General features: G+C 33.4%; 1 protein-coding gene across 3 annotated transcripts in view; it reads left to right on the top strand.

Annotated features, from left to right (window-relative positions):
• The first annotated feature begins 4886 nt into the window (after positions 1 to 4886).
• The window catches only part of FSTL5 (follistatin like 5), a 649684-nt gene continuing 627055 nt past the window's right edge, over positions 4887 to 27515 (top strand). For all 3 annotated transcript variants that reach the window (XM_024736115.1, XM_024736116.1, XM_024736117.1), the window contains exon 1: positions 4887 to 5012. In XM_024736115.1, the coding sequence (XP_024591883.1) occupies positions 4887 to 5012 (126 nt within the window). The remainder of the gene's footprint in view (positions 5013 to 27515) is intronic.

The raw sequence follows: 27515 nt of genomic DNA on the forward strand, positions 1-27515 counted from the left end.
CCGGGTGGGGGTGGGGCGGAGTGAGAGGCACAGAGGCGGGGCGAGCCTACGGCGTCAGAGGCGGCGTGACGTTGCCGCAGCCTGAGGCGCGCCGTACGTTCTCCCGGGAAAGTTGCTCTTGGATCACGGGCCGTGGCAGTGGCGGGCTGCACAGGCTCTCGGAAGGGGGTTGTGGAGAGTGACCTGTGCTCGCACACAGGCTTCTTGGTGGCGGCAGCAGCAGCAGCAGCGTCTCATGCCCGTCTCTGGGGTCCGCGCTTTTAGCCGCGGCTCGCGCCCGTCTCTGGAGCTCCTTTAAGCAGTGCTCTGAATCCCCTCTCCTCGCGCACCAGGAAACAAAGAGGCAAGAAAAAGTCTTGCCTCTTCGGCAGGTCCAGAGTTTTCCCTGGACTCCCTCCCGGCTAGCTGTGGCGCACTAGCCCCCTTCAGGCTGTGTTCACGCCGCCAACCCCAGTCCTCTCCCGGCGCTCCGACCGAAGCCCGAGCCTCAGCTCCCAGCCCCGCCCGCCCTGGCGGGGGAGCAGACAAGCCTCTCGGGCTGGTGAGTGCCGGTCGGCCCGATCGTCTGTGTGGGAATCTCTGTGCTTTGTCCTCCGCACCCTTGTGGCTGTGCTGTCCTCCGCGGCTCCGAAGCTTTCCCCCTCCCTCCCGCGTCTCCGCCCGCGAAGGGGCTCCTAGTGTGTGGAAACCCTTCCTCCTTCACAGCTCCCTCCCACTGGTGCAGGCCCCGTCCCTATTCTTTGTCTCTGTTTTTTCTTTTGCCCTACTCAGGTACGTGGGGAGTTTCTTGCCTTTTGGGAGGTCTGAGGTCTTCTGCCAGCGTTCAGTAGGTGTTCTGTAGGAGTTGTTCCACGTGTAGATGTATTTCTGGTGTATCTGTGGGGAGGAAGGTGATCTCCGCGTCTCACTCTTCCGCCATCTTGAAGCTCCTCCCAAAACAAGCTTTCCCCGTTACCATTTTTAAGTCCAACTTTGTTACCTATGATACTAGGCAGATACCTTTTAGGTAACATGCATTTTGTTTTCTCTAAGTTAATAGGTTGTTTTCTGATGCTTCCATATAAATGTTGAGGTTAGAAGGAAATGTCATAGGATCATTATCACACCATCTGCTCCAGCTGGTTTGTTTTTGTCACATGCTTTTCAGTGTTCTTACCGAGCTGTCAACAAACTGCCAATTAATTATGAAAACCTAACAGGTTGTCAGAGGTTACTATACCGAGAAAGTGAGCTCATGAGTCAGTATATCAGGGGATCAATTATTGCTGATTTTAAATTTCCAGAACAGCTTCTGTGGACAAGTGAACTTTTAAAAATGCAATAATAACGCCTTTGGATTCTATAGATGAAGAGAAGTAAGAAGCTAATAATTATTTTCTAAGTATCCTTTGAGAAGAGCCTTCTTTCTTTATGTTTAGGTTGCCATTTGATTACTATATAATTGAATTCAAGTATTTTCCTTAGTGATATTTCAATGGAGAAAATCTTATGAGGTACCATTCACAAAAGATAAACACGGAAACTAGTCTTTGTCTAACTCTCTACTGCTGAGCTCAAATGTCTATCTGCAATAGAAATCAGAGATCTCCTAAAAAAATGTTATCTGACTTTTAATATTAAATCTTTTTTACTTTATCCGTAATACCAAGTAAACCACTCCAGATGTATGACAGCTTTTGATAAGATAAAACATTCTTATTTTTGTATAACTTGGTATTTTTAAGAAATTTTAGACTTGAAAATCATAAGACTACCACTGAAGAAAAAAATGAATCACAGTTAAGAGTATCAGAAAAGTAGATTAAAATAGTATAAATAGGTTGCATATATCAATACTACATCAAAGGTTTACACACTGACTTATTTTTCTCAACTAATGAAATTTCATAAAGTAGATATTCCTATCCTGTTGCCTTTTGGCAGAAAATATATTTCAGCAGATTGTTGGTCTAATTATCAATGTGTAGAAGTTCACTCACCCAAAATTTATGAGATTTTTATTCACCTAATTAACTGTTCATTTGTTCTGTATTTTATAGTAGATGAACTCTTTTCCGTGTGGGATATATATATGTATCTTTTTTTGTATATGTGTGTGTGTGTGTGTATATATATATATATATATATATATATATATACACACACACACACACACACAAAAGAGAATTAGAGGGAGGTTAGGCAGGGAAAAGAAGGAGGGTAGAGAAAGACAAACCCTTAAGTGAGCACTTTTAGGAAATTTATGACCTCACCTTCGCCCAGAATCATAATGCTACAGGATTGTTGCCATGCCTCTTTCCTCCTTCTCCTGCTTCACAACAGAAGGAACATAGTATTCAGAGCTCTGAAAAAATATGCCTTCACCTGAACTGTTCGCTTTATTCTCGGTCTCTATCTTGAATTTGAAATATTCCATCCAGTTGTCTTATAAACAAATATTTACCTCTGGAAGAAGGATTAGATTATATGTCAAAATGACAACAGAAGGAAGGATTGAAAATGAAAATATTTAGTTTTCTCAGGTTAGTTTTCAGATGTTTTGTGACAGTAGTGGAAATGGGAATTGCATTCAGAATTGTCAGAATGCAGGAAAACATGCTCTTTCTTGTTTCCCTTGCATGCAAGATGACATTCATTTATGCATTCATTCACTGTATGTCCAGTAGGTGAAAGGCAATTTGGTAGGTCCAGATGATATAATGGTGGGGAAACAAAACAAAACAAAACAGATTCCAGCAACCACGAAGTTTGAAGGAGACAGATATATAGTCTTGTGAGTACATTTTAAAGTAATCATATTAATGTTGTATAATTACAAAGAGATGCTCTGAAATGAAAGAATACTGATCTATGAGCAGAGTAACTAAGAAATGTAACTCAGGCTTCGTATTATGGGGAAGGATTCTAAGGGACATTTTTGATGTGTGATGGTCTTTGGGTGATAAATTGGAAAATAATTGTATTTCAATTGGAGAAAATAGTACACAAAAGCCTCATAGTAGGAATGGACAAAACAAGTTCAAATAACAGCACGAAATTAGTCAGGCTGGAGAACAGTTATTTAAAGAAGAGTAAGACATGCAGAGCCTAGATGCTGTAGGAACTTGTAAGAACCAGTGGTTTTGTTTTTTATCTTAAGGATAAATGTATATATCCCAAAGTTACTAGCAAAGGCAATAACATCATGATGTTTAGATTCAACGTGATTGATCAGGCTGTTGTGTGGAGAAGGGATTGAAGGTGCATAAGTGTGGAAGGCGAGGAAGGATGGGATTGGAGCATTTGAAGGGAGAGGTGGTACCTACAGCTTGAACTAGGGTTGTGGCTGTAGATTTGGAAAGGAACTGATGTTTGAGATATATATATATATGAAGGTAGAACTAATAGAACTTAGAGATGGGTTTAATATGGAGAGTAAGGGAGACTAAGATGTCAAAAAATGTCTCCTTTGTTTCTGGCTTGAGTAAAGGGATGAATGAAAGTCTGCAAAAGCATGGCTTTATGTAGGGATGTGTATACTATGAGGAGTTACTTTTGAAACATGAAGGCAGAGCTGTTAAGCAGGCTAATCATACCAATCTGGAGATTGAATGCGACTACATATAATTAAAACCATAGACTATGTTGAATGTCTGGCTGAGCGAATGGAGTAGCATACATGGCTAATGGGATTAAGTCATATATAATGGCAAAATAAAGGAGTAGAATGACTTGCAAGAGGACTGAGAAGACGATTTTACAAACTCTGTAGACACAGAAGAGATGGATGTTATAGACATCAAGTAAAGTGACCATTTTTTGAAAAAAAGAAATGTTATTTTGATAGAGTGATGAGGATAGAATCATGATCGGTCAGAAAATGGATAGAATGAGATATACAATTCCTTCCAAAAATTCAGAAGTAGAGGAGAAGAGAAATTATCTTAAAATAAGGGTGATTTGAACACATTTAAAGATGGAAGAAAATCATTTAGAGACAGAGTTTAAATACACTAAATAGCAGGGTTAATCAGTTGGCTAAGTTTCTCAAGCCAGATGACCAGATTGGATTAGACAGGAGGAGAAAAAGCTCCTCCTATAGTCACAATAGTGACAAAAATGTGAAAGTGGTAAAGTGGAATATAGTTGAGGTCAAAGCATAGATTTGTTTGTTTGGAAGAGGGCTTAGAGAGTTTATATGGTGATAAATTTATGCAATTTTACAATTTCTCTGCTATAGCCAAGAATATAGAGCTGTGGAAAGAGCCATAGGACTTTTAGTTTAAAGCACTTAAAAAGCAATTTTCTAGGAAACATCCTCTTAGGTGCTACTGGTAAAATGCATTCATAACTCGATATAACCTATCTGTATAATTTCTGTTGTACCTCAGTTTATTAAGTACTTACCATAGAAGACTATCTTACCAACCTCTCACCAATATTTACCAGTAAATTATAATAGCTATAGTTTTATTAAGCATTATTCATCAAATACACTCCAAGAGGAGTTTGAAATTTAAAAATATGTTGATAATTGTATTCTGTATGGATGCTTAGAAAATTTATCATTGTTTAATGTTTACTCTCTTTTTAAAAATTTTTCTTTCAACATGTGTTTATTAATTGTTCCTCAGTACATTTTTATTGGCCCCTAAATTTCTACTTATTCAATGTTGTGTAAAGCTGTATGAGTAAAACAAACAATATTTGTTATGATCAAGAAGATAATAATCTTTATTCAGAGATGCTTACCTATTATGGATTCAGTTGGCGACTGCTGCCAGGTTTTGATTAGATCTATTAAGATTTCTATTTGCTATTGAATATTTCTTGATACATTTATTCAATATAGAATGTATTTTCTGATTATTTGCAATGTTAATTTTCACAGGTGAAAAGCAATAAGGATGTTTAAATGCTGGTCAGCTGTTTTGATTCTTGGATTCATTTTTCTGGAGTCAGAAGGAAGGCCAACCAAAGAAGCAGGATATGGCCTTAAATCTTATCAGCCTCTAATTAGGTTGCGACACAAGGTACAGTACCCATCTGGACTTGCTCCTAGTGTCTAGCGGTTATGAACTAAACTATTGGTTGTCTGGTTTACTACTCACTTAGGAGCACTTATTTCAGAATATGCTTTCAGAATATAATTTACATAAAAATCACATTTTAAAACATGAAGTGGTAGTACTTTTGGAAGCTTACAACTTTGGGAATTAAATACTTTTTCACAAATTATAGAGATGGGCTAGTTTAAAAATATGTCATTAAAAGTTCACGTGAATTAATAGTAAAGGATTTATAAAGATCAGTAAATATGTTAAGACCTAATCACCCAGATGCTTTCTATTATTTTGATATTAATTTTAAGTTTAGAACTTTTCAAAATAAAACAATACTGTTATGTTCTTGAATTTCTCATAAAGATAAAGAGAAAAGGATGTCTGCCATCTAGAGATATATAGTTTGGCAAAGTTTTTATAAAAATCATTAGACGTTCATCAAAAATCATAATTTTGTGTTGTCTAATGTTGAGAAAATACTTCATTTATTTATGTTAAATATTTTCAAGAAAAAAATAAGTTGACATTTAGGAATTCTATAAATTATATAGGTTATATACTTATAGTAAATTAAGCTAGTGCTTTTATTTTAATAACAGATCATGATACTGCAAATAAGATACTAAAGCAACATTTTATTCAATCAAATAAGTTTACAATACATTTTGGTTTTCCTAGAGAACTGAAAAAAGACAAAAATGCTGATTTTGAAAAGAACATATGTAATTTTAAATTTCTTACACTACTTGTCTTTTAAAAAAACATTTGAAATAAACATAACTATATTAATTTCCTCCGTTACATTCAATACATGCTAGTGGCATTTATTTTTGCTGAAATTCTTTCATCACATTATTGTATTTTGATAAAATTGCTAAACTTTACTGGGATTTTTATGTGCCAGACACTAGGCTAAGCTGTTAAATTTATTATTTTATTTAATCTTCAAAACAAACTGATAAAGACATATCTATTTTCATTCTATAGATGAGAAATAAAAATTCTTAGAATGTTAAAGGATTTTTCTGAATGCATATATTTATTAAATATATCAGTAGGCTAGGGTATAACATGCAGGATAGATTTGATAGGAATAAAAGAGAAAATAAGTAAAATATAAAATATACTTCAATGTCAAAAATCATTGTAGAAATTTAGTCTCATGTAAAAGTAAATAAGTTATTAAAGTGTTCAGTCTGGATAAATACAATTGGAGAATTGGCCTCGTTCCACTATCTTTCAAATATCATTTGTTTCCCCTACTTCATGGACTAACAATAAGTTTTATCACTGCCCCAAACTTAGAAATAATAACTCCTTTATGAATGCTCTCAAAACACATTATTAATTCAACGTTTGACTCATACTGTTACAGACCCAGTGAATATTTATTCCATGCTTTGTGTCTGCCCTATGTTATGTGTCTTTAGGTCAGAAACTGTGCCTTTCTAATCTTTTCATTCCTGGTGCCATGAATATAGTAGATACTGTTTAATTGAATCGATGGCAGAAAAATGACAGGTAGAATGCATGACTAGGAGTTTTGACTGTTCCCCTGCTAAATATAAACCACAGATTTTTATGTATTATTTATAAATAATTTTGAATTAAATTTGGACGTTGAAGATAAATTTCTTATCCTGCACTGCTGTGTGACTTAAGAAACCTTTAAGGAAATGAAACAACACAATGAGTTAAACCTGTTTTAGAAAGACTGATACCCACCCAAAATGATCAGTCACCTCCCAATCTTTTCCATCTCTGTGTCTTTAGCCCAAAATAATTAGAGACAATACATGATTGCTTGTATGTAGAAGCAGAGAGCAGAGAATGCTATGTAATACCTAACTTTCAAATGATGTGAGACAGAGGTGACATGAAGCTATAGAGGCATTCTGTGACTTTGTGTGTGTGTGTGTGTGTGTGTGTAAACCTGTGTATTTGACAGGAATAAAAAAGCACCCTGAGCTGTGCAAGTTCCTGCAAAGCCCCACAAGATACTTTCCACACACTATCAACCCCTGACCCAGCCACTGGGATATACTTTTCCTTCCCCAAGACCTTGAAGACTAATCACATTATACTATTTATTTTTGTTTATATCAGTCACTGTTTGAATCCCAGGGATACCTGGTCATCCTTTTTCCACTGCTTTCATTCCAGTTAGGTTCACATGCTACTTTGTTAGGCTTTCCCAAACCATAATTGGAAATGGGACAAACATAGACATTCCCTAGATCCCCTGTTTGATTTCTTTTCTTTCTTTTTTCTTTTTTTTTCTTTTATTTCTTTTTGCTGGGAAATAAGCTTTTATTAATTAGTCCCAGAGGTTCTAAACTTTTTATGTCCATTTTTTTTTTTTGGTCTTAAAAGGAAGGACCTTTTCTAGTCTTCTTACTGATATTCTAAATAGTTTTGTAAAACGTTTTCTTCTGTACTCTTCTCTCATATTTATTTATTTGTTTATTTTAAAATTTTTATTGGAGTATAGTTTATAATGTGTTAGTTTCTACACTACAACAAAGTGAATCAGCTATACATACACACATATCTCCTCTTTTTTGGACTTCCTTCCCATTTAGGTCATCACAGTACATTGAGTAGTGTTCCCTGTGCTATACAGTAGGTTCTCATCAGTTATCTATTTTATACATAGTATCAGTAGTGTATATATGTCAATCCCTAACTCCTAGTTCATCCCACCTCCCCTTCCCCCCTTGGTATCCATACGTTTGTTCTCTACGTCTGTGTCTCCATTTCTTATTTCCACTCATAGAATACATCACTATTTGCAAGATATCTATTTTAATTATTTATTAGTTTGTTGGATGTTTCTTTCCATTATGATATAAGCTACTATTCATGTTGCTATAACACAGCACCTAGAACAGTATGTGGCACATGGTAAACAAGAAACAAATACATGTAGAATGAATGATTCCATCTGTTGGCTAGAATAAGGCTTAAATCAAGATGATATACATATATAATTATATTATTATAATTAATAAATCAGGAATAATTTCTTTTTCTACCATTTTACCAGAGTAAAATCAATAGAGCTATACTTAATAAATTTTTTAAATACGTTATTTTAATAGCATTACATAAATTGATTTTCTCTTATTTGTTATTTTTTAACCTATATAGTTTTATTTGAATTGCAAAGAATAGTAACCTCTCTAAACCTTTGGATAGGTGTCACTAGTATTAAATATTAGTTATTAACTACAAAACTATAAAATAATAGATATGATAGATACTGAGTTCTGATTAACCAATCCACATTTTCCCCAGAGAGGTGTCTGTACCTTGAATCTGGACAAATGTATATACAGAATTCATTTTTATCAAATATTTGTGTGTTAACTGTATAATGAATCCCCTTTTGGGAGCAAAAACTGAAATGTGAGAATTATTTGTCATATTAGATAGAAATAGTGTAGATATAATTATAAACATATGTACATAGTTATATCATTTACAACTCTATATACACACAAATGTGATTACAAATATATTTGTCTGTCTCAAGATAAAAATGAGTAACATAAATCCATCATGCTAATTATAGAATCTTAATTATAGTCCATAATATATATCTAAGGGAGCTGATCCTGTGTTTCACCCAATGTGTTTACCCAACAAGTATTTATTGAACTTAAGAGTAGGAATTCATTAGCACTGTAAAATTGAAAAATACAGTTACAAAATGCAAATCCAAATAGTGGCTCTTCATTATTATTTTAAAATAACCATTGCATACTTATATTGCACTGTGTACTTTCATATACATTAATGGTTGTAATTTAATTCTACAGTAATCCTGGGATGCAGGGAATATTATTCCTGTTTATCCAAATGATATTATTAAAATCAGAGAGGAAAAGTTACTTTCCCAAGGAGAAGAGAGGGGAACAGACAGAATGAATGAAATTAGTAAGAGGTAGATAAAAGCATAGGTAGACCACAGATGGGGAAGAAGGGCGAGAAAAGCATAAAGCTGATGATGGTAGTAAAGCAATGTGACGTTAACTTCAACGAGAAACATCTCTTGTTCGTTCAGGTTGTTCCTCCTGCCCTTCCATAAGCACAACCACAGTGTTCCCACCTCCATTTTCTTGGCCAGATTGAATGCCTTCTTCTGAAGGTTGCTGTAGCTCTGGTTTAGCCAGTCTCCCAATGAAGTCTCACTAGGAAGCAATAGTCACCACCCTAACTGCTGGTCTGTTGCTAGGAGTCTGGGTGTTGAGCATAGTAGTAACTATCGGCTGCCATGTGCATTCGTGAGAAAATTCCCTGTAGTCTCCCAAATTTTAAGCCATCTCCAGAATTTGTATACTCAGAGCAGCCCATACAGAACATAGTCTCACAGGGCATTGACTGTATACCAGGTACTCTGTTAGCTTTATTCTATACATTGGTTTAATTATATGAAGATTTTCACGTCATAAGTGGTTTTATTACCATTTGATAAATAAGAAAATTGGGCTTAAAAATGTTTAGTAATTGTTTAATTCAACACCCTTATAATGTTAGGAAGCAGGATTTAGGATTTAATGCAGAGGAGTCTATATATATTAATGCCCATTCCGCAGTGAGTAATTTTTGTAGTAATTTGATCTGTGTGCTGTGTATTTCCTGTTCTCTCTGCATTCCGATCACATAGTAGTGAGGCACGATATTATGTCTTGGTCCCTTTGTGGTTGATGTGACTATGTGTCTGCTTCTGGCTAATGAATTGTAAGAAGTGACATGAAATGCATCTGGGCTGAACATTTGATCCCAATTGTAAAATCTTCCTGAATTCCCTTTTTCTTCTAGCATGACAAACAGCATCTGATCAAGGTGGTGTCTGCTTAAATCATCCTAAGTGTCTGAATCAACTAGGATGAGTGAAACACACTGGCAGTTAGTGAACATTGCATACTTATATTGCACTACGTACTTTCATATACATTGTTGTAATTTAATTCTGCGATAATCCTGCGATGCATGGAGTATTATTTCTGTTTATCCAAATGATATTATTAAAATTGAAATGTGAAATTAGGGGAAAATCTTCTGTTTTAAACCACTGAGACTTGGGAGTTGTTTGCTATCTCAGCATAACCAGTCTGTTCTCACCAATAAAGAGAGAACTAGAATGTAAACTCCTATCATCTAACCACAAATTCTGGGCTCCTTTTCCTCTACTGTCTTGGTATTTTTTTTTCATTTCCATTCCTATACTTTTCTTCCTCTCTTTCATCCAGTATTTCTTTCTTCTCTCTGTTTCCTGCTGAGTCATAATTTCCTATCACAATTAAAACTCCTGTTGTAGTCACAAACCTGTAATATGCATGTACTAATATTTCAGCATATTACCCTAGTCAGTTCACTGTAAATCCTGTCAGGGTCGGTGCCTTATCTTAAATCCTTTTTCTTACCTACAGCACTGATCACACCTGCTGCATTGTTTGCTGATACTGGTAATCAGAGCCAAGCTAGAGGGAAGATCTTATGAGGACAGTAAGGAGTTCTCTTTGAGTATACCTAGTGGGACCACTGAAATATCTTAAATAGCTTACATGTTTATGTGGCCAGAGAATGTGATGCCCAGCTTTATAGTGCAGAGCAAACCAAAATTGCATTACTATCCCTTTACTTCCTAAATCAAAATGTTAGTCTATGAAAGTAGTTACCGTGCAAATGGAGCAAAGAGTTTGCATAATTTAATAAGTCCAGAGAGTGTTGCTATGCATGGCAGTGCACTATAATTCTAAGAAGTTGTTTGTGGGAGGTGATCTTTTACTTTTGGTATTAAAAGATTGATAGATGTGGACTGGTGAAGAGCGGCAGGAGAGAACTCTAGGGAAGGAGAAAAACATTAAACAACACATCAAAACCGTGACTGCTCAGAGGATAGAAACCTTCGGGCAAACCCAGGAGCATTATGTCCTGACTGACTAAAAATTGTGCTATTCCATCTGAAATATCTTACTGCTTCCAGCATGTTCAAGGGAAGGCCCTTTAAAATGTGAATCTATTTTGCAGAGGTCAAGAATCAATTTGGACCATTATGTAAGAGCAAAAATGGTCGTGATGAGGGAAGTAAAGACATCATGGTGGAATGATTAATTAAGTAAATGTTAAGGAATTAATTAATATATATATTTATTCCATATATATCTTAGTGGTTTATTATTATTAATAAATCTATGACTTTTTATGTTTTTTTATTGAAGTATAGTTGATTTATAATTTTATGTTAGTTTCAGGTACACAGCAAAGTGATTCAGTTATACATATACATATATATCTATTTTTTTCAGATTGTTTTCCCTTATAGGTTATTACAAAATATTGAGTATAGTTCCCTGCACTATACAGTAGGTCCTTGTTTATCTGGTTTATATATAATAGTGTATATCTGTTAATCCCAAACTCCACATTTATCTTTCCCCACCTTTCCGCATTAGTGACCATAAGTGTTTACTATGTCTGTGAGTCTATTTCTATTTTGTATATAAGTTTTTTTGTATCATTTCTTTTTAGATTCCACATATAAAAGATATCATATGATATTCGTCCTTCTCTGTCTGGCTTACTTCACTTAGTACGATAATCTGTAGGCCCATCCATGTTGCTGCATATGGCATTATTTCATTCTTTTTATGGCTGAGTAATATTTCATTGTATAAGTATACCACATCTTCTTTATTCATTCATCTGGCAATGTACATTTAGGTTGTTCCATGTCTTAGCTGTTATAAATAGTGCTGCTGTGAACATTGGAGTGCATGTATATTTTTCTCCAGATATATGGCCGGGAGTGGAATTGCAGGATCATATGGTAGCTCTATTTTTAGTTTTTTAAGGAACTTTCATACTGTTCTCCATACTGGCTGTACAAATTTACATTCCCACCAACAGTGTAGGAGGGTTCCTTTTTCTCCACACCCTCCCTAGCACTTATTAGTTATTACAAGTTGTAGACTTTTTGATGATGGACATTCTGACAGGTGTGAGGTGATACCTCATTGTAGTTTTGATTTGCATTTCTTGGCTTTTTTCACATAACTAGAACAAAATTTTTTTTAATTTGTATGGAAACACAAAAGACCCCTAATAGGCAAAGCAATCTTGAGAAAGAAGAATGGAGCGGGAGGAATCACTATCCCTGACTTCAGAGTATACTGCAAAGCTACAGTAGTCAAAACAGTATGGTGCCAGCACAAAAACAGAAATATAGATCAATGGAACAGGATAGAAAGCCCAGAAATAAACCCATGCACCTATGATCAATTAATCTACAAAAAAGGAGGCAAGAATATACAGTGGAGAAAAGACACTCTCTTCAATAAGTGGTGCTGGGAAAACTGGACAGCTATATGTAAAAGAATGAAATTAGAACATTCTGTAACACCATACACAATGATAAACTGAAAATGGATTAAAGACCTAAATGTAAGACCAGATGCTATAAAACTCCTCTAGAAAAATGTAGGCAGAACACTCTTTGACATCCATTGCAGCAATATCTTTTTGGATTCGTCTCCTAGAGTAATGGAAATAAAAACAAAAATGAACAAATGGGACCTAATTAAACTTAAAAGCTTTTGCACAGCAAAAGAAACCAGAAACAAAATGAAAAGGCACCCTATAAAATGGGAGAAAATATTTGCAAATGATGCAACTGACAAGTGATTAATATCCAAAATATAGAAACTGCTCATACAGCTCTCTCTCTCTCTCTCTATATATATATATATTTACATATATATATTTACATATATATATATATAAACAATCCAATCCAAATGGGCAGAAAATCTAAATAGACTTTTCTCCAAAGAAGACATACAGATGACCAAAAAGCTCATAAAAAGATGCTCAGCATTGCTAGTTATTAGAGAAATGCAAATCAGATTTTTTAATCTAAAAATTATGTTTGAAAAAGGAGGACATTTATTTTTTTCTGATAAATGAAGTTCTGCTATTAATTGAGCTAGTGCCTGGAACCTAGTTTCCACAGAGCTATGCAAAGAGGGCTAGGTTACAGCAGCATACACCATAGGATATAGAAGATCTGTGCATTGAAGGACACCATGTGGACTGTTCTTTGCACCAGAAGAAGACATATCTTTAGGATACTGGACAGTAGGTAGTCTTGTCCTTTGCAATTAGAGATACAATCTCTGTCTTCTAAGGCTGTATATACACTTGCCTTTGCTCCGGAAGGGGACATTATCTCTGTGTTTCAAAGCTGCTTGCTGTACAAATATCCTTGAATAGATTCCAGAGCAAATGACAGTCAGTGTCTCTGCTCAGGAGATGTGAAAAAACATGAGGAGGATTGTCTCCCAAGACACAAGGGGAGTACCACCTGTATCAGGAGGTCAGAGTCACCATCAAGTGTATCTAAGGCCTAAGCTAATGATGTGTATTTCAAAGTTGATTTGCAAACCAAGTGCATAGGTATAACTTCATCCTACCTTTTACTGCTTAATTTTGTCCTTTTTAGAACTTTAAGGAAAAAAATGTTTTGACGACCTTCGAATGTGTTGCTTTCATGTTTATTCCTTTACACCAGGACATATTTGCTAATCTGGGGAAAATTGGCATGTGGTTGACTAAATCACTTCCCTTACCAAAAATAAGTCAATAAAGGGATATATCTAACTTTTAAAATCTTCAAGATACGAACCTACTTGTCATTTGATCCTTTTGAGAACGAATTCTCAAAGCAGTACTATTATTATAGATGTGTAGGGTGATATGCATAAAGTCTGTTCCTTTATACCTCTATGACCCTACATTAAAATATTTTTTGTAAAAATTTAAAAGTAGTAGTTATAACTGCTTTCGTTTGAAGATTTGAAGTTTTGAAATGTTAAAAATGGGATGCAGTAGCATTCTACTTACATCTATTCAATAAAATATAACAAAGTAATCAAATAAATCAAATTCATATAGCATATTAGAACCAAGCTTGTCAGGATTCCAGAAAACTCTGTTTATGCATTAGTCTTGGGCACTTATGATGTTTTTTACCACTCTGGGATGAATTTCAAGTGACCTGAACCACAATGCTTTCTCTATACCCAACTCAATAATTTAAAAAATTTATATAGATAGATAGATAGATAGCTGAAAAACAGTGGCTTTATCCCTGTTTCCCTGAACAGTTATTGATTCTTTTACTGATCAAGAAGCACCAGAATATTAGGATCTAGATGTGGTTAAACAGGTTTGTCATTACTGTTCATTTTGATTGACTTCCAAAGCCGCCTTCTCTTTAGATATAGTTGTATTTTTCTCCTCATTTCTGTGGAAAGAATGTGCTAGTACACATCAGTTTGCTAAAGAAAACAAACTACTCATATACCTAGATCTACCACTAATTAAGCACATTATACTACCTCCTGTTCAAAAAAATATATATAGGTGTCATAGTTTATAACAGGGTTCAGTGTGGTTACTCTAAACATGTACATGTAGAAAAAAGGCTTATGAGTTGAGAACAGGCAAATGACGTAAATTAACATTAATATACCACAACCTGGGCTTCCCTGGTGGCGCAGTGGTTGAGAGTCCGCCTGCTGATGCAGGGGACACGGGTTCGTGCCCCGATCTGGGAAGACGTGTAAACTAATTATAAGTTGTTTTGTTCATCTTCCATTATTAAAATTCTATTGTGAATTCAATTAGCAAAGCTCTGTATTATAAATGAAAAGAAATATCCTGATTTATGAGCTTGACATTCAACATGTTTAAGGCATAAAAACCCTATGGTGTACAGATCACAGTTGAAAAGAATAGGATTAGTTTTAACTAATATTGCTTACTGCTTATTTCTGGCATCAGGTTCCCTGTATATGAGCTGAGAGATAGTGGTTTTAGAGCTATAAAATAGTAGAAAATATTCAGTCCATCTTTAAAAGCATATAATATAGATGGGAAAAGTGAGTGCCTGAGAGGCAAAGGTCTTTACTGAAGATCACACAGTTTGAACTAGCCACCAGGCTGTCTGAAAGTCATTGGGAGTTTATCAGTTGTGTGTGTTAAACAAATGGCCCATTCAAAGATTGGGCTGTCAGTGATTATACTACCAATTGGCAGAACCATCCAACAAAAAATGTCTATTTTCAACATCCTGTCAGAAGGATACTTACATATGCTATCAGCAATGGTGGCAGTGTGGTTTTATTTTCTCCTAAGGGGCTTATTTTCTCTTTCCCAATTTTTAAATAGACTATTTTCTTATAGCACTTTTAGGTTCACAGCACAATCGAGTAGAGAGTCTAGAGAGTGCCCATATACTTCCTGGAACCACATCTGTAAACTTCCTCCACTATCATCATCCTGCACCACATGGTACTTTTGTTACAATTCATGAACCTACAGTGACAAATCATTATTACCTGAAGTCCGTGGTTTGCCTTAGCATTCACTCTTGGTGTTCTACACTTTATGGATTTCGACACATGCATAATAACCTGTATCCACCATTGTAGTAGCATACAGGATAATTTCGTCCTCCTAAAAATACTCTGTGCTCTGCCTATTTATCTCTCTTTCTCCCATAACTCCCTATAAACTCTAATCATTTTATTGTCTCCGTAGTTTTGCCTCTTCCAAAATGTCAAAATATAGCCCTTACAGATTGTCTTCCTTCACTTAATAGTATGCACTAAAGATTTCTCCATATCTGTTCATGTCTTGATAGCTCATTTCTTTTTAGTACTGAATAATAGTTCATTGTCTGGATGTACCACAATTTATCTACTTACTGAAGGACATGTTGGTTGCTTGATTTTGATAATTAAAGATAAAATTGTTATAAACATCTGTGTGCAGGTTTTTGTGTGGACATAAGTTTTCGACTCATCTGGGGAAATTCCAACGAGTGTGATTATTGAATCGTATGGAAGGGTATGATTAGTTTTATAAGAAAGTGTTACACTGTCTTCCAAAGTAGCTGCATCATTTTGCATTCTCACCAGCAATGAATGCGAGTGGTTCCACATTCTTGTCAGCATTTGGTGTTGCCAACTTTTTGGATTTTAGCCATTCTAATATCTGTTAGAATACATATACATATAGTGGTATCTCACTGTGGTTTTAATTTGCCATTCACTAAAGACATATGACATTTAACATATTTCTATATGTTTATTTGCCATCTGTATATTCTCTTGGTAGAGGTGTCTACTCAGGTCTTTTGCCCATTTTTTAAATTGGGTTATTAGTTTTCTCATCATTGAGTTTGAGTCCATTGTATATTTTGAATAATAGTCCTTTATCAGATGTGCTCTTGTCAGATATTTTCTTCCTGACTGTGGCTTGTCTTCTCATTTCTTGACATTGTCTTTTGCAGAGAAGACATTTTTTAACTTTAATGAAGTTCAGCTTAATAATTATTTCTTTCCTGAATCATGTCTTTGTTGTAGTATTTTAAAAGTCATTGCCCTACTCAAGATCATGTACATTTTCTCATATGTTATTACCGTCTAGGGGGTTTATAGTTTTCCATTTCACATTTAGGCCTAAGATTCATTTTGGGTGATTCTTGTGAAGGGTTTCAAGTCTGTGTCTAGATTCATTTTTTCTTTTTTTACATGTAGGTGTCCAGTTGTTCCAGCATCATTTGTTGAAAAAGCTGTCTTTGCTCCATTGTACTGCCATTGCTCTTTCATCAAAGATCAGTTGATTATATTACTGTGGGTCTGATCTGGACTCTACTCTGTTCCATTGAGCTCTTTGTCAATTCTTCCACCAATGCCACACTCTCTTGATTACTGTAGCTTTATAATAGGTCCTAAGTGCATTCGTGTCAGTCCCCCCACCTCCTTCTTTCTCAATATTGTATAGCCTTTTCTGGGTCTTTTTCCTCTCAAACTTTAGGATCAGTTGTCATTATCCATAAAATAAGTGGTTGAGATTTTGACTGGGGTTGCATTGAACATGTAGATCAACTTGGGAGGAATTGTAATCATGACAATATTGAGGCTTTATATCCATGAACATGGAATATCTCTCCATTTATTTAGTTCTTTGATTTTGTGCATCGGAGTGCTGTAGTTGTCTTTATATAGATCTTGTACATGTTGTGTTAGGTTTATATCTAAGTATTTAATATTTCTGGGTGCTAATGAAAGTGGTATTGTCTTTTCAATTTCAAATTCCACATGTTCATTGTTAGTATGTAGGAAAATGATTCACTATTTCTAAAGTTTGAGTAGTGATTTTTTTCCATTGTACTGCCGTTGTTCTTTTGTCAAAGATCAGTTGACTGGATATATGTGGGTCTGGTCTGGACTTGCCAGTCAAAATCTGACAAAATACCTCCTGGAACTAATAAGTGATTGTAGAAATTTCATAGGATACAAGGTTAATATACAAAAGTCAATCACTTCCCTTTTTACCAGCAATGAATAAATGGAATTTGAAATTTAAAACACAATACCATTTACATTAGCACTCGCAAAAATGAAATACTCGGTATAAATCTAACAAAATATGTACAAGATCTATATGATGAAAACTACAAAATAAACAAAATCAAAAAATAACTAAATAAATTGGGAGATATCCTATGTCTATAGATAAGAAGACTCAATATTGTCAAGATAACATTTCTTCCCAACTTGATCTATAGATTCAACACAATCTAAATAAAACTCTCAGCAAGTTATTTTGTGAATATTTACCTCATCTACTGAAAAATTCCTGTAGTAATGAAGGTCAGTCATTGAAATGTCCACATGATACAGTATTTCAAAAGAATATATTTCTATTATTTGCCGGTTTATATGTCCTCAGGAAATTTTGCCAACTAAGTTTCTATAGAGACCTAACAAAAACAAGTGTTCTGACATTACCAAAACAAACAAATGAATAAAAATACAACAATTTATATTTTAAAAATATATGCTTTGAAGTAATATAAACATATGTCTTAATTGTATGAAGATTTAGGAAATTATTGAAGGGAATTATGTATCCCTTATATTTTATTTTTCCCAAATTTTAGAATGAAATTTTAAGCATTCAGGCAAATTTGAAAGAATTTTACAGTGTGCGCCCATGTAACCAAGACATTAATGAATATTTTGGTATGTTTGGTTTTCACATATTTATGTGTGTGTTTGTGTGCCTCTCCATCCCTCTTTCCATTTATTAATTTATCTTACTGTTGTATTATTTTCAAATTATAGACAGTAATCTCTTCTTTCTTAACTAGATTTAACTATATCATTAACGAGTTAATATTTATTTAGAATTTTTTTTATTATTTTAAAATACTTTATCCATACAGTGGAAAACCCAAAACTTATGTCTTCATTCTCTGAGTTTTGACAAATGTATACATTTGTGAAACAGGCATCTAGGTACAGGTGTATCAAGATTGGAATGTCATCATTCCCCAAGGAAATTCCCTCACACTGCTTCCCAAGCAGTCTCTGACCTCATTCCCTCTGAGGCAATCAAAGTTCTGATATTTTTTACCATAATATAGTTTGTCCATCCTGAAATTTCGTGTAAAAGGGATCATGCCACATGTGCAGATTTGTGTAATACTTATCTTACTCATTATAATGTTATTGAGATTCATCTATGTTATTGAGCTTCTCCATAATATATTTAATTTTATTGCTGAATAATATTCCAGAATATGAATATACCACAGTGCTTTTTTTAAAATCCATTTCCTATTGATGAAAACCTGGTTGGAATTCTTATAAATAAAGCTTCTAAGAACATTCCTGTACAAATCCTTCGTGGTTGTATATTTTCATTTCCCTTGGGTCAATAGATAGCAGTGAATTGCTTTTTTGTAAGGTAGGTAGTTTTCCTTGAATAAGAAACTACCAAAACTTTTCCTAAAGTAGATGTACAATTTTACATTCTCAAGATTAATGCATACAATTTCAGTTACTGCACATTTTGGCAATATTTGCTGTTTTCTGTGTTTTTAATTTTAGCTATTCTGAGGAGTCTTATTCATTATAGTTTTGAGTTTTCTTGATGACTAGTGACATTGAGCATCTTTTCATTTGTGTACTGGCCATTCAAGAATTTTATTTTGTGAAATCTGTTCAAATCTCTTTGCCCGTTGTTTGTATATATTTTTAATATTTGGTTTTTAAAGTTCTGTACATTTCATAAGTACTTCAAAGTATATAAATTATTTTATGGAAGTATTTATATTACTGTAAAATTTCAAGGTCAGTAAAGCAACTGTTAACTTCGTCAGTGTGATTTCGTAGAAAACAATGTGAAGACAATAAAAAGGGTCTCCATTTGGGCAGAAGTTTTAAATGTTTAAGTAAACAATAATTGAAAGCTATAACTATTAGCACAAATTAGATATGACTAAAATAATGCTATATTTTATTACTGTGAACCTAAAGATATATCTGTATATATTTATGTATGCATGTGTAATTATATATGTTTGTATATTTATAATTATATAGTAATATATTTTATAATATATAATTACATATTTACTATGAATATAAACATTCATGTAATTCTAAAACATAGATTGTTCATTGTTAAAAAATTTAGGAATTCATCCATTGCAGTTAGTTTGTGAGCCACTAAAATTAATCGGTCACACCCAATTTAAGATCTAAAATAGTATTTCCCTAGTATATTATCTCTATAACTCACTTCTCTGAGAAGATGAATGATACGCAAACCAGAAATAGCATTTAAAAGAAGGAATTAAAACTCCACTTAGGAAAATAAAGAGTAAGAGAACATGTAACTATTGTGACGAGAAAATATCTCTTGCTTTATCACATCATACTAGATTTTTAACAAGTCTTAAAAATGAACTACTATTTTATCTTTGAAGAATATGAAAGTAAAAGATACTTAACCTTACTGTGTTTACATTCCTGTCAGTACCATAGGCATGTGGCCAAGTGTTAATACAGCTTCAATATTACGTCACTCGTTGTATCAATTCCATTTCATCAATTGAATACTGTTCACTTTCACTTTTTGTGTTTATCATTTAAGTTTATTTTAACAATGTAGATATTTAAGATATGTGAATAAATTTTATAATTTATATATATAATATATATTGAGGACAATTCTAAAAGCTTTTTTCCAAGAGAAAAAAATTAAAATTTTGACACCTAATTGCATTTATTTATACATAAGTTACAAAAACTTCACTAAAACTTGAAGTGTATCTGATCTGTCTACAAGTCTAATACCTTCATTTGGCTAATGAAAAATTCAGGTCCTAATTGCTAAATGCCCAAGTTGCTAAAATCAATTAGTGATAGATTTGCAAATAAAATTCTGATCTTCTAAGAGTAGATAGGGACTCTACACATTAGTAACATCTTTTTTGATAAATTTGTTTAAAATGCTCCGTCAAAGTACTTACATGCATGCAGACTATGTGTGTATTGTGTGTAAAAATATTTCCATCACAACAATATTTTTACCAATTCTACTAGATTTTCAGTTCCTATATAAAAACTCTTCAAATTCATACTATCTTCTGTAGGTAATTACTATTCCATGTTTTTCACCATTAATCTGTTTTGCTTTTGAACTTCATATAAATGGAATCCTACTGTAAGAAGTCTTTTATATATGGATTTTTTTCTTTTTTGCTAAACACTATGTCTGTGATATTTGTCCGCATTTTTGAATGTAGAGGAAGCATATTGTTCTTATTACTCTAAAGTTTTGTCACACAGAATTCACAGTTTTTATGCATTCTAATGAAGGATATTTGAATTGTTCCCAGTTTGGGGCTATTAAGAAGTTCTCATGTATGGCTTTTGTTGGGTGTATGCACTTATTTCTCTTGGAGTGTAATTGTAAGGTGGGCATATATTTAGCTTTAATAGACAATTCCAAAGAGTTTTCAAAGTGTTTGTACCAGCGTATTTATTTTTGTAAAATATTTTAGCATGACTCTTAGGAATTATTTTAATTCTAGATCTTTCGTTTGTCTACCTAGTTGGAAAAAATGAGATGTGAGCAGATGTAATGTTATTGCTGCTGCTGATAAATGTTGAATAAAACAATTACAGGATGATTAAGTGACTGAATAGTCATCCTCCAAGAGAAAAAAAATACTAAAACTGAAGCTCCAAAATTTCTTGCTAAGTCCCTTTTTGAAAGCTTAGTATGATGTGAATTAGTATGCAATATCTGACTCAGAAAAAGTCATTCTTCGATTATGAATTTACCTTAACGACAAATCACAGAACTTTGTAAATTTTTCTTAAAGGTATTTATCTCTTTTGATATGTTAGGAAACTTAATGATTAACAACTTAAACTTCTTAGAGCTTTTGTACATAACATAAACATAAAAGTTTTTGATATTATTTAATTATTTCATATAAAATACTCTCCAGGTATGGAATTTCATATTTACATTCTTTAAAATAAGGCATTTGAAGCAGCTTCCACCTCTCCTCAATCCTTACTGTGGTTGACCACAACATTTTATTTTTTTAATATTTGCTGATAATTACAAAAACAGATTTTACGGTAGAAAACTGTATTCTTCTGAAAGAGTGCTTACTACTGAAAAGCATAATTTTTGTATTCATTTTGTGACTATCTTATTTTTCTAATAGTCTTACTACTATTAATAATAGAGATTTGCTGAGACTAGGATCTTACTGAAGTTACCTAAGTTTATAGGATTTAAGATGTTACACCAGTAGAAGACATAAACTCAGCTATTTTTTGAATTATGTGCCAACTGGTAGAATTACTGAGCTTGTAAATGAAGCTACTGTGGCTTATTTCTTTTTTACTGATTGAATTGTAGAAAAATGATTGTCTTAATCAGTTCAGGCTGCTATATTAAAAATACCATAGACTGGGTGGCTTAAAAGACATTTATTTATCACAATTCTGCAGACTTGAAAGTGAAACATCAAGGTGACAGCAGATCTGTTGTCTGGTGAGAGCTCTCTTAATGATTCAGAGATAGCAGTCTTCTGATTATGTCATCACATGGCAGAGAGAGAGTGAGAGAGAGGGAGAAAACCAGCTCTCTCACATTTCTTCTTGTAAGGGCACTAATCCCACTTATGAGGGTTCCATCTTCATGACCTAATCACGTCCCATAGTCTGTATCTCCCAATACCATCACATTGGAGATTAGGCACCAAAATATTAATCTGGGGGAAATGTAAACATTCAGCCCATAGCAGTGATCTCAAAATTATTTACTTCCATTTGTGTATTAGTGCTGTTATCAGGAATGTAAGAAAAGTGAATTGATTTCTGGCAACATAATGATCATCTGCTGGGAGTTTTACCTGTTACCAGTTATAAATGGTAACAAATATTACTGACTCTCAACAGAAAACTTTTATAGCATCATCATGGTGAAACATTACATAAAGCTGCAGCAAAACGTTTTATATTTCTGTCAAGTTTGTTCCTTTTGAACAATTTAAGAATATTTTGAGATTTACAGGTGTAAACTGACGCCAGGGTCTCTAAAGCAGTGGGTATAAATCTTGACTGCATATTAGGATCATCTGTGATCATATAAAAATACAGATGTCTGGTCCATTCCTTTAGAAGATTGAATCAGAGCTTCTGGGATTGGGTGCTAGACATGGATATTTACAAAAGTTCCTGGATGATTCCAAAGTGCAGTCAGCATAGACAACTGTTCTACTAATGGCTAGAATTCCATATCAAAGAGTTGGATATAAAAAGCCATAAGAATATTGATTTTTATTTAAAAAGCAATATTAAGCATTTTTAAATTTAGAAATTATACATATCATATAAGACTATATGGAAAATACACAGAATAAATTCAAAATATATATAATATAGTCTATAATATATAATTAGAAAAAATATATATTCTAGAAAAAATATATTATAGAAAAGATACATATTCTAGAAGGAATTTTCAATATTTCTAAATTCAAAATATATACTTTCATGTATAAATATATATGTGTGTGTGTGTATATATATATATATATACAATTTGAATAAAACTAATAAAAATGTTTCCATATAAAAAGAAACCCACATTGGTGCAAACTTTGTACAGGTGGGAGAAATTGTATTTGCTGCTGCAGTTGTAAGAACAAAGAAAATAATGATGAAATGACATTAAGCAGAGAGGATATGAATGTGTGATGCCTGGAGTGGGTGGCTGACTATCGTATGTAAATGATATCAGAACAGGAAAATCTAACCTTTAATCTTTCAAGCCACAATCAAGGCCTGGGAGAGTGAACTCCAAACAAATAACAAAAACAGAACTTCCAGAGGGTCTGTTTGGATCATCTCTTTAATTAGAATCCTTTAATTTCTGAGTTGGCTGGGGAAAGATGCTTGGAAACCTTTAATGACAATTCATGGTGAAAGAAATCCCAAAAGGAGCCAACACCTTTGTTCAGGCCAGGGTGATTCTGTTCATAATGAAGAAAATGTCTTTGGTTTAAGCCACAACTGACAGCAGTTGAAAAATTATGAAGCAAGATGCGTATGTAAAGCTTAGATATTTTAAATCTTCTAATATTAACATACTTTTATTTAAGTATGTATTAGTGCAGAGATTTCAACAGTATTTAGTACTTATACATTCAGGGAGATAATTTATCAAGCAAAAACTTGAGTTAACTGCAGGGCACAGTTGACATGCATAAGATAGACGTTCAAGCTGTTTTTTTGGGTGGTTGGGTAAGTGAAGAAACAACAGAGCTGATACTTGAAAAAGAACGTTGGTGTTAGGTAGCAAACAGAAGGGGTAAAAGTGTTCTAAGCAGGAGGAAAGACGTAACTATTCAGAAACCCTGAGAATTATTTCAGTATTTTCAAGGATTGAAAGTATTCACCCTACAGGGAAATAGAGGCAGTAACTCAGTTTAAAGAGCTAAGGAGCAGACAGGTAGTGGAGGATACCATAAATAAGAGTAAAACTTTTGGATCTTCATCTGGTATTGACAAGAGGCCGATGGAAAAGATATAAGATGAAAAAATAATATAAAGTTAGTAACTTTATATACCTTAAAAGTTAAAAAAAAATTTTGCTAATTTTTAATCTAACATAATTTTGTGTAGGAGCTAATTTTTATCATGCTTCATTTAATCATATTTTAAAAAGGTTGGCCTTTCTGCATAATAACCTGGAGATCAGATTGCACTGTTGTCTAGGTGCCATTTGCCTGCTTGAAAGTCAGCAATAACACAACAAACCTACTTCCTTAAGGCATGGAATTAGAAAGTGTGGTCCCAGAATCAACTCTACCAGCATCATCAGGAACTCGTTAGAAATGTAAATTCTCAGATACCACCCAGATCTACCAAATCAACTTTCCTGGTAATTCTGACTCAGTATAAAATTTGAGAACGACTGGGAAAAATGGAAGGCAAAATGTTCCAGTTTTCTTTTTTTCTTTAGTTTTTCTAGTATAGATTTTAGCATTTGTTATCATTGGTGGATCTGTTTATTGGTTTGGTTGCTCTCTTCTTTCTTTCTTTTATGACTTTTTAATTTTTTTATTTTTAATAATATTGTTCCAGTTTTCTTAACATAAGAAAATAACTCCCCTTGTCCCCCAAAATCAAATAAAAATTTCTAATAAGTGTATAAGAATTTAAATCATAAGTATTCCTTTTCTAACATAAGACAGTTCATTTACTGTATGCTACATATTTTGGATGTGTTAAAAATCATCATTTATCAATGATTATTCTTTTTTGATTGAATAATCTCAAAAATGCCTGTTAAATAGTAATTCAGCTTATAGTCAGTTACTTTAAATAACATGCAGCCGCTTGTAAATGGATGAAACTCCTGTTACTTGAAAACATGCTAATTTATTTTGAACTAAAATCTGTCTCCTTGTAGCTTTCAATTATTAGTGCTAATTCAGCTCTGTCACTTTTTTTCATAAAATATCTAATATTCTTTCCACAGAGCAGCCCTGGAAATATTTCTCAAGCTAAAATTTTTTAATTTTATTAACTATTATTCGTATGACTTGTCTTCTTACTTTGCTGAATGCACTCCATTTTATCCCTTCCCTGTGAAGTGAGGTGCTTGGAATAAAACCCAGTTCTCTAGGTGTGGTTTTCCCCCAACTAAACTCAAACTTCCTTCTGGATATGACATTTGTATCAAAGTACTTAAGTTATTAATAATGAATTAGTTGTTTCTTTTCCTTTTCTTCCCCCATCTTATTAAAGATGATGCACATTAGTTACTCTAAAATCTACAATCTGGAATCTAATTTTGTGCTTTTTTTTTTGTGGGAGAGATGTTTTTTTCTATCATGCTGCTAAGTCAGGCTATTTTATTGTGAATTGGGGGAACTCTCTGTATTGAGAATTAAACCAGTATCTTATCTTTATTTTTGTTAAAGATCAAAAATCCCTGTTTTATTCATTTTTTCCACTTACATTCATGTTATTCCCAAATCAATATGTTATTTTGTATATATCTATCTAAGACAATGCTTGGCATAGAAAATGTGAACAATTATTCAAATAGATGCAAGGTTGGTTTTCCCAGAATCAACCTATGTAATTCAGCATCCCATAATGATACAAAATGTATTCAATACTTTGCTGAAGTGAAGATCTACTCTATCTCCACTTGTGATAACCTTCAAAAGGGAAAATAAAAAATTTAGTATTTGATGACTTTTACTTGATCATCAGACTCACAGCTTCTAGGTGTACAAAGCATGTTGTTCAGTAAATGCTTCTGGAAAATTGTTTGAAATTAAAATTCTTCTGTCTGTGATTTGATGAATCTGTTTTTGATATTTTGTTTCTTTTTTAATTGGGGGGGAGTGAAGAGAATGGGATTCATTTAGACCATGAAATTTGAATTTGATTGAAACAGGAATATTTAGTATTTATAATCCCTTTAGTTTTCCTGGGCTTTTACCTTTTACCAATGTTTTTCTAAGGTTTTATTCTCTTGATTGAACTCAAAATGAAGCAGAAGCAAATTGAAGATTTTTCCTTCGTGCATGGCAATCGTAACAAAACAACAGACCTGTTATTTGCTTGATTTTCCTTAAATACAAGTAAAATTATAAACCAATAAATAGCCACACAGATTTTTGTTCAATTTAACTTTCATTAATTGGAGTAGTTTTATATAAGCTACTCTGTAAGAAATTATCATTACAATGTTAATTTGGAATTCATTTGTTACTTTTTCTCATTCTCTTATTCAAAGAGAATAAAAGTTTGGTTTATTTCCTCTGAGCAGAGATAAGTTAGTTATGATGATGAAGAACACAGGAAATCTGGAGAGAGTTCTCAGACCTCTGAATTGCTGTGTTTTATATACACTCACAGTACTGCATATCCTCATAGATTTCCTCAGATTTGGTGCATCAGTAAATTGTCTTTATAGATACAAATAAAATGAATTTTCTATCAGAAACAAGTTATCACTTTAAAATATCCAAATAATAGTTATCTTGAGAGACAGGATAATCTGTAACATGAATGCATTATTACACACTTGGATCTAACCAAATACTCAGATATACTTTATTCTATTTTTAAAACTTATAGAACATTGTTGAAATGTTAACTTCATCTTTCAAGCTCTAAAATTATGTTACTATTTTCTTAAATGGAAGTGTCCACTGAGAACATAGGAATTGAGTTTTGAACTCTTTGAAAAAAGATGAAATCTATAGCTCTCAGATCAATAACAATTTGAAATACATAGGGAAACCAAAAGGGGAAAAATAACCCCTCCCAGGCAAAATACATTTGGAATAAACCACAAAAATTGCCACAATTCATCATTAAAAGAGTAATAAAAAGGGAATTAAATTTTAGATGGTGTCAATTTTCAAAAGTATCCTACAGAGGTACAAGCCATAATGTCTTAAAAATAGTAATAATAGCAAGCCACATATTCATTATGCCAGAACTGAAAGTTTTATAAATACCCAGATATTGTTAATGTTAACAGTGGAATACCAGGTCAGGACATAATTGAGTAAACAACATACATTATCCAAATTGAAGTTTGAGAAAGAATAGCAAAAATAAGGTGGGGGGGCCAGGTCAACAAGAGGGAGGGGAGTAAGGAGAAAGAGGCTATAAAAGCAAAGGTGATAATATGTGCAGTGGAAATGATGGAAAGGAAAGAAAAAGAAATGAGTATATTTTCCCTAATCTATGTTACAGAAGTTTGGGAGTCAGCATGGTGCATTATGAAATTAGGTACCTAAAGCATGTATTTTGATAATGGTTGAGTTAAGAACACTTTAAATCCATTAAATATTAAAGGAGAGAGCAAAAAGAATATTAAATATTGCATCTGGTGCCTACACTGAAAACACCCTGAGGCTAATAACAGATTCAATTTCAGAGACCACCTTCTAAATGCTGTATTTTTGTTTAAATGCTGATTACACTATTTTTCTTATTTTTTTTACCTTGCTTCAGGAGCCCCATTTAATTTAACTATGACAGTTTGTGA

This window comes from Neophocaena asiaeorientalis, unplaced genomic scaffold (genome assembly GCF_003031525.2).
Source record: "Neophocaena asiaeorientalis asiaeorientalis breed wild unplaced genomic scaffold, Neophocaena_asiaeorientalis_V1.1 scaffold7, whole genome shotgun sequence".
Classification (NCBI taxonomy): Eukaryota; Metazoa; Chordata; class Mammalia; order Artiodactyla; family Phocoenidae; genus Neophocaena; species Neophocaena asiaeorientalis.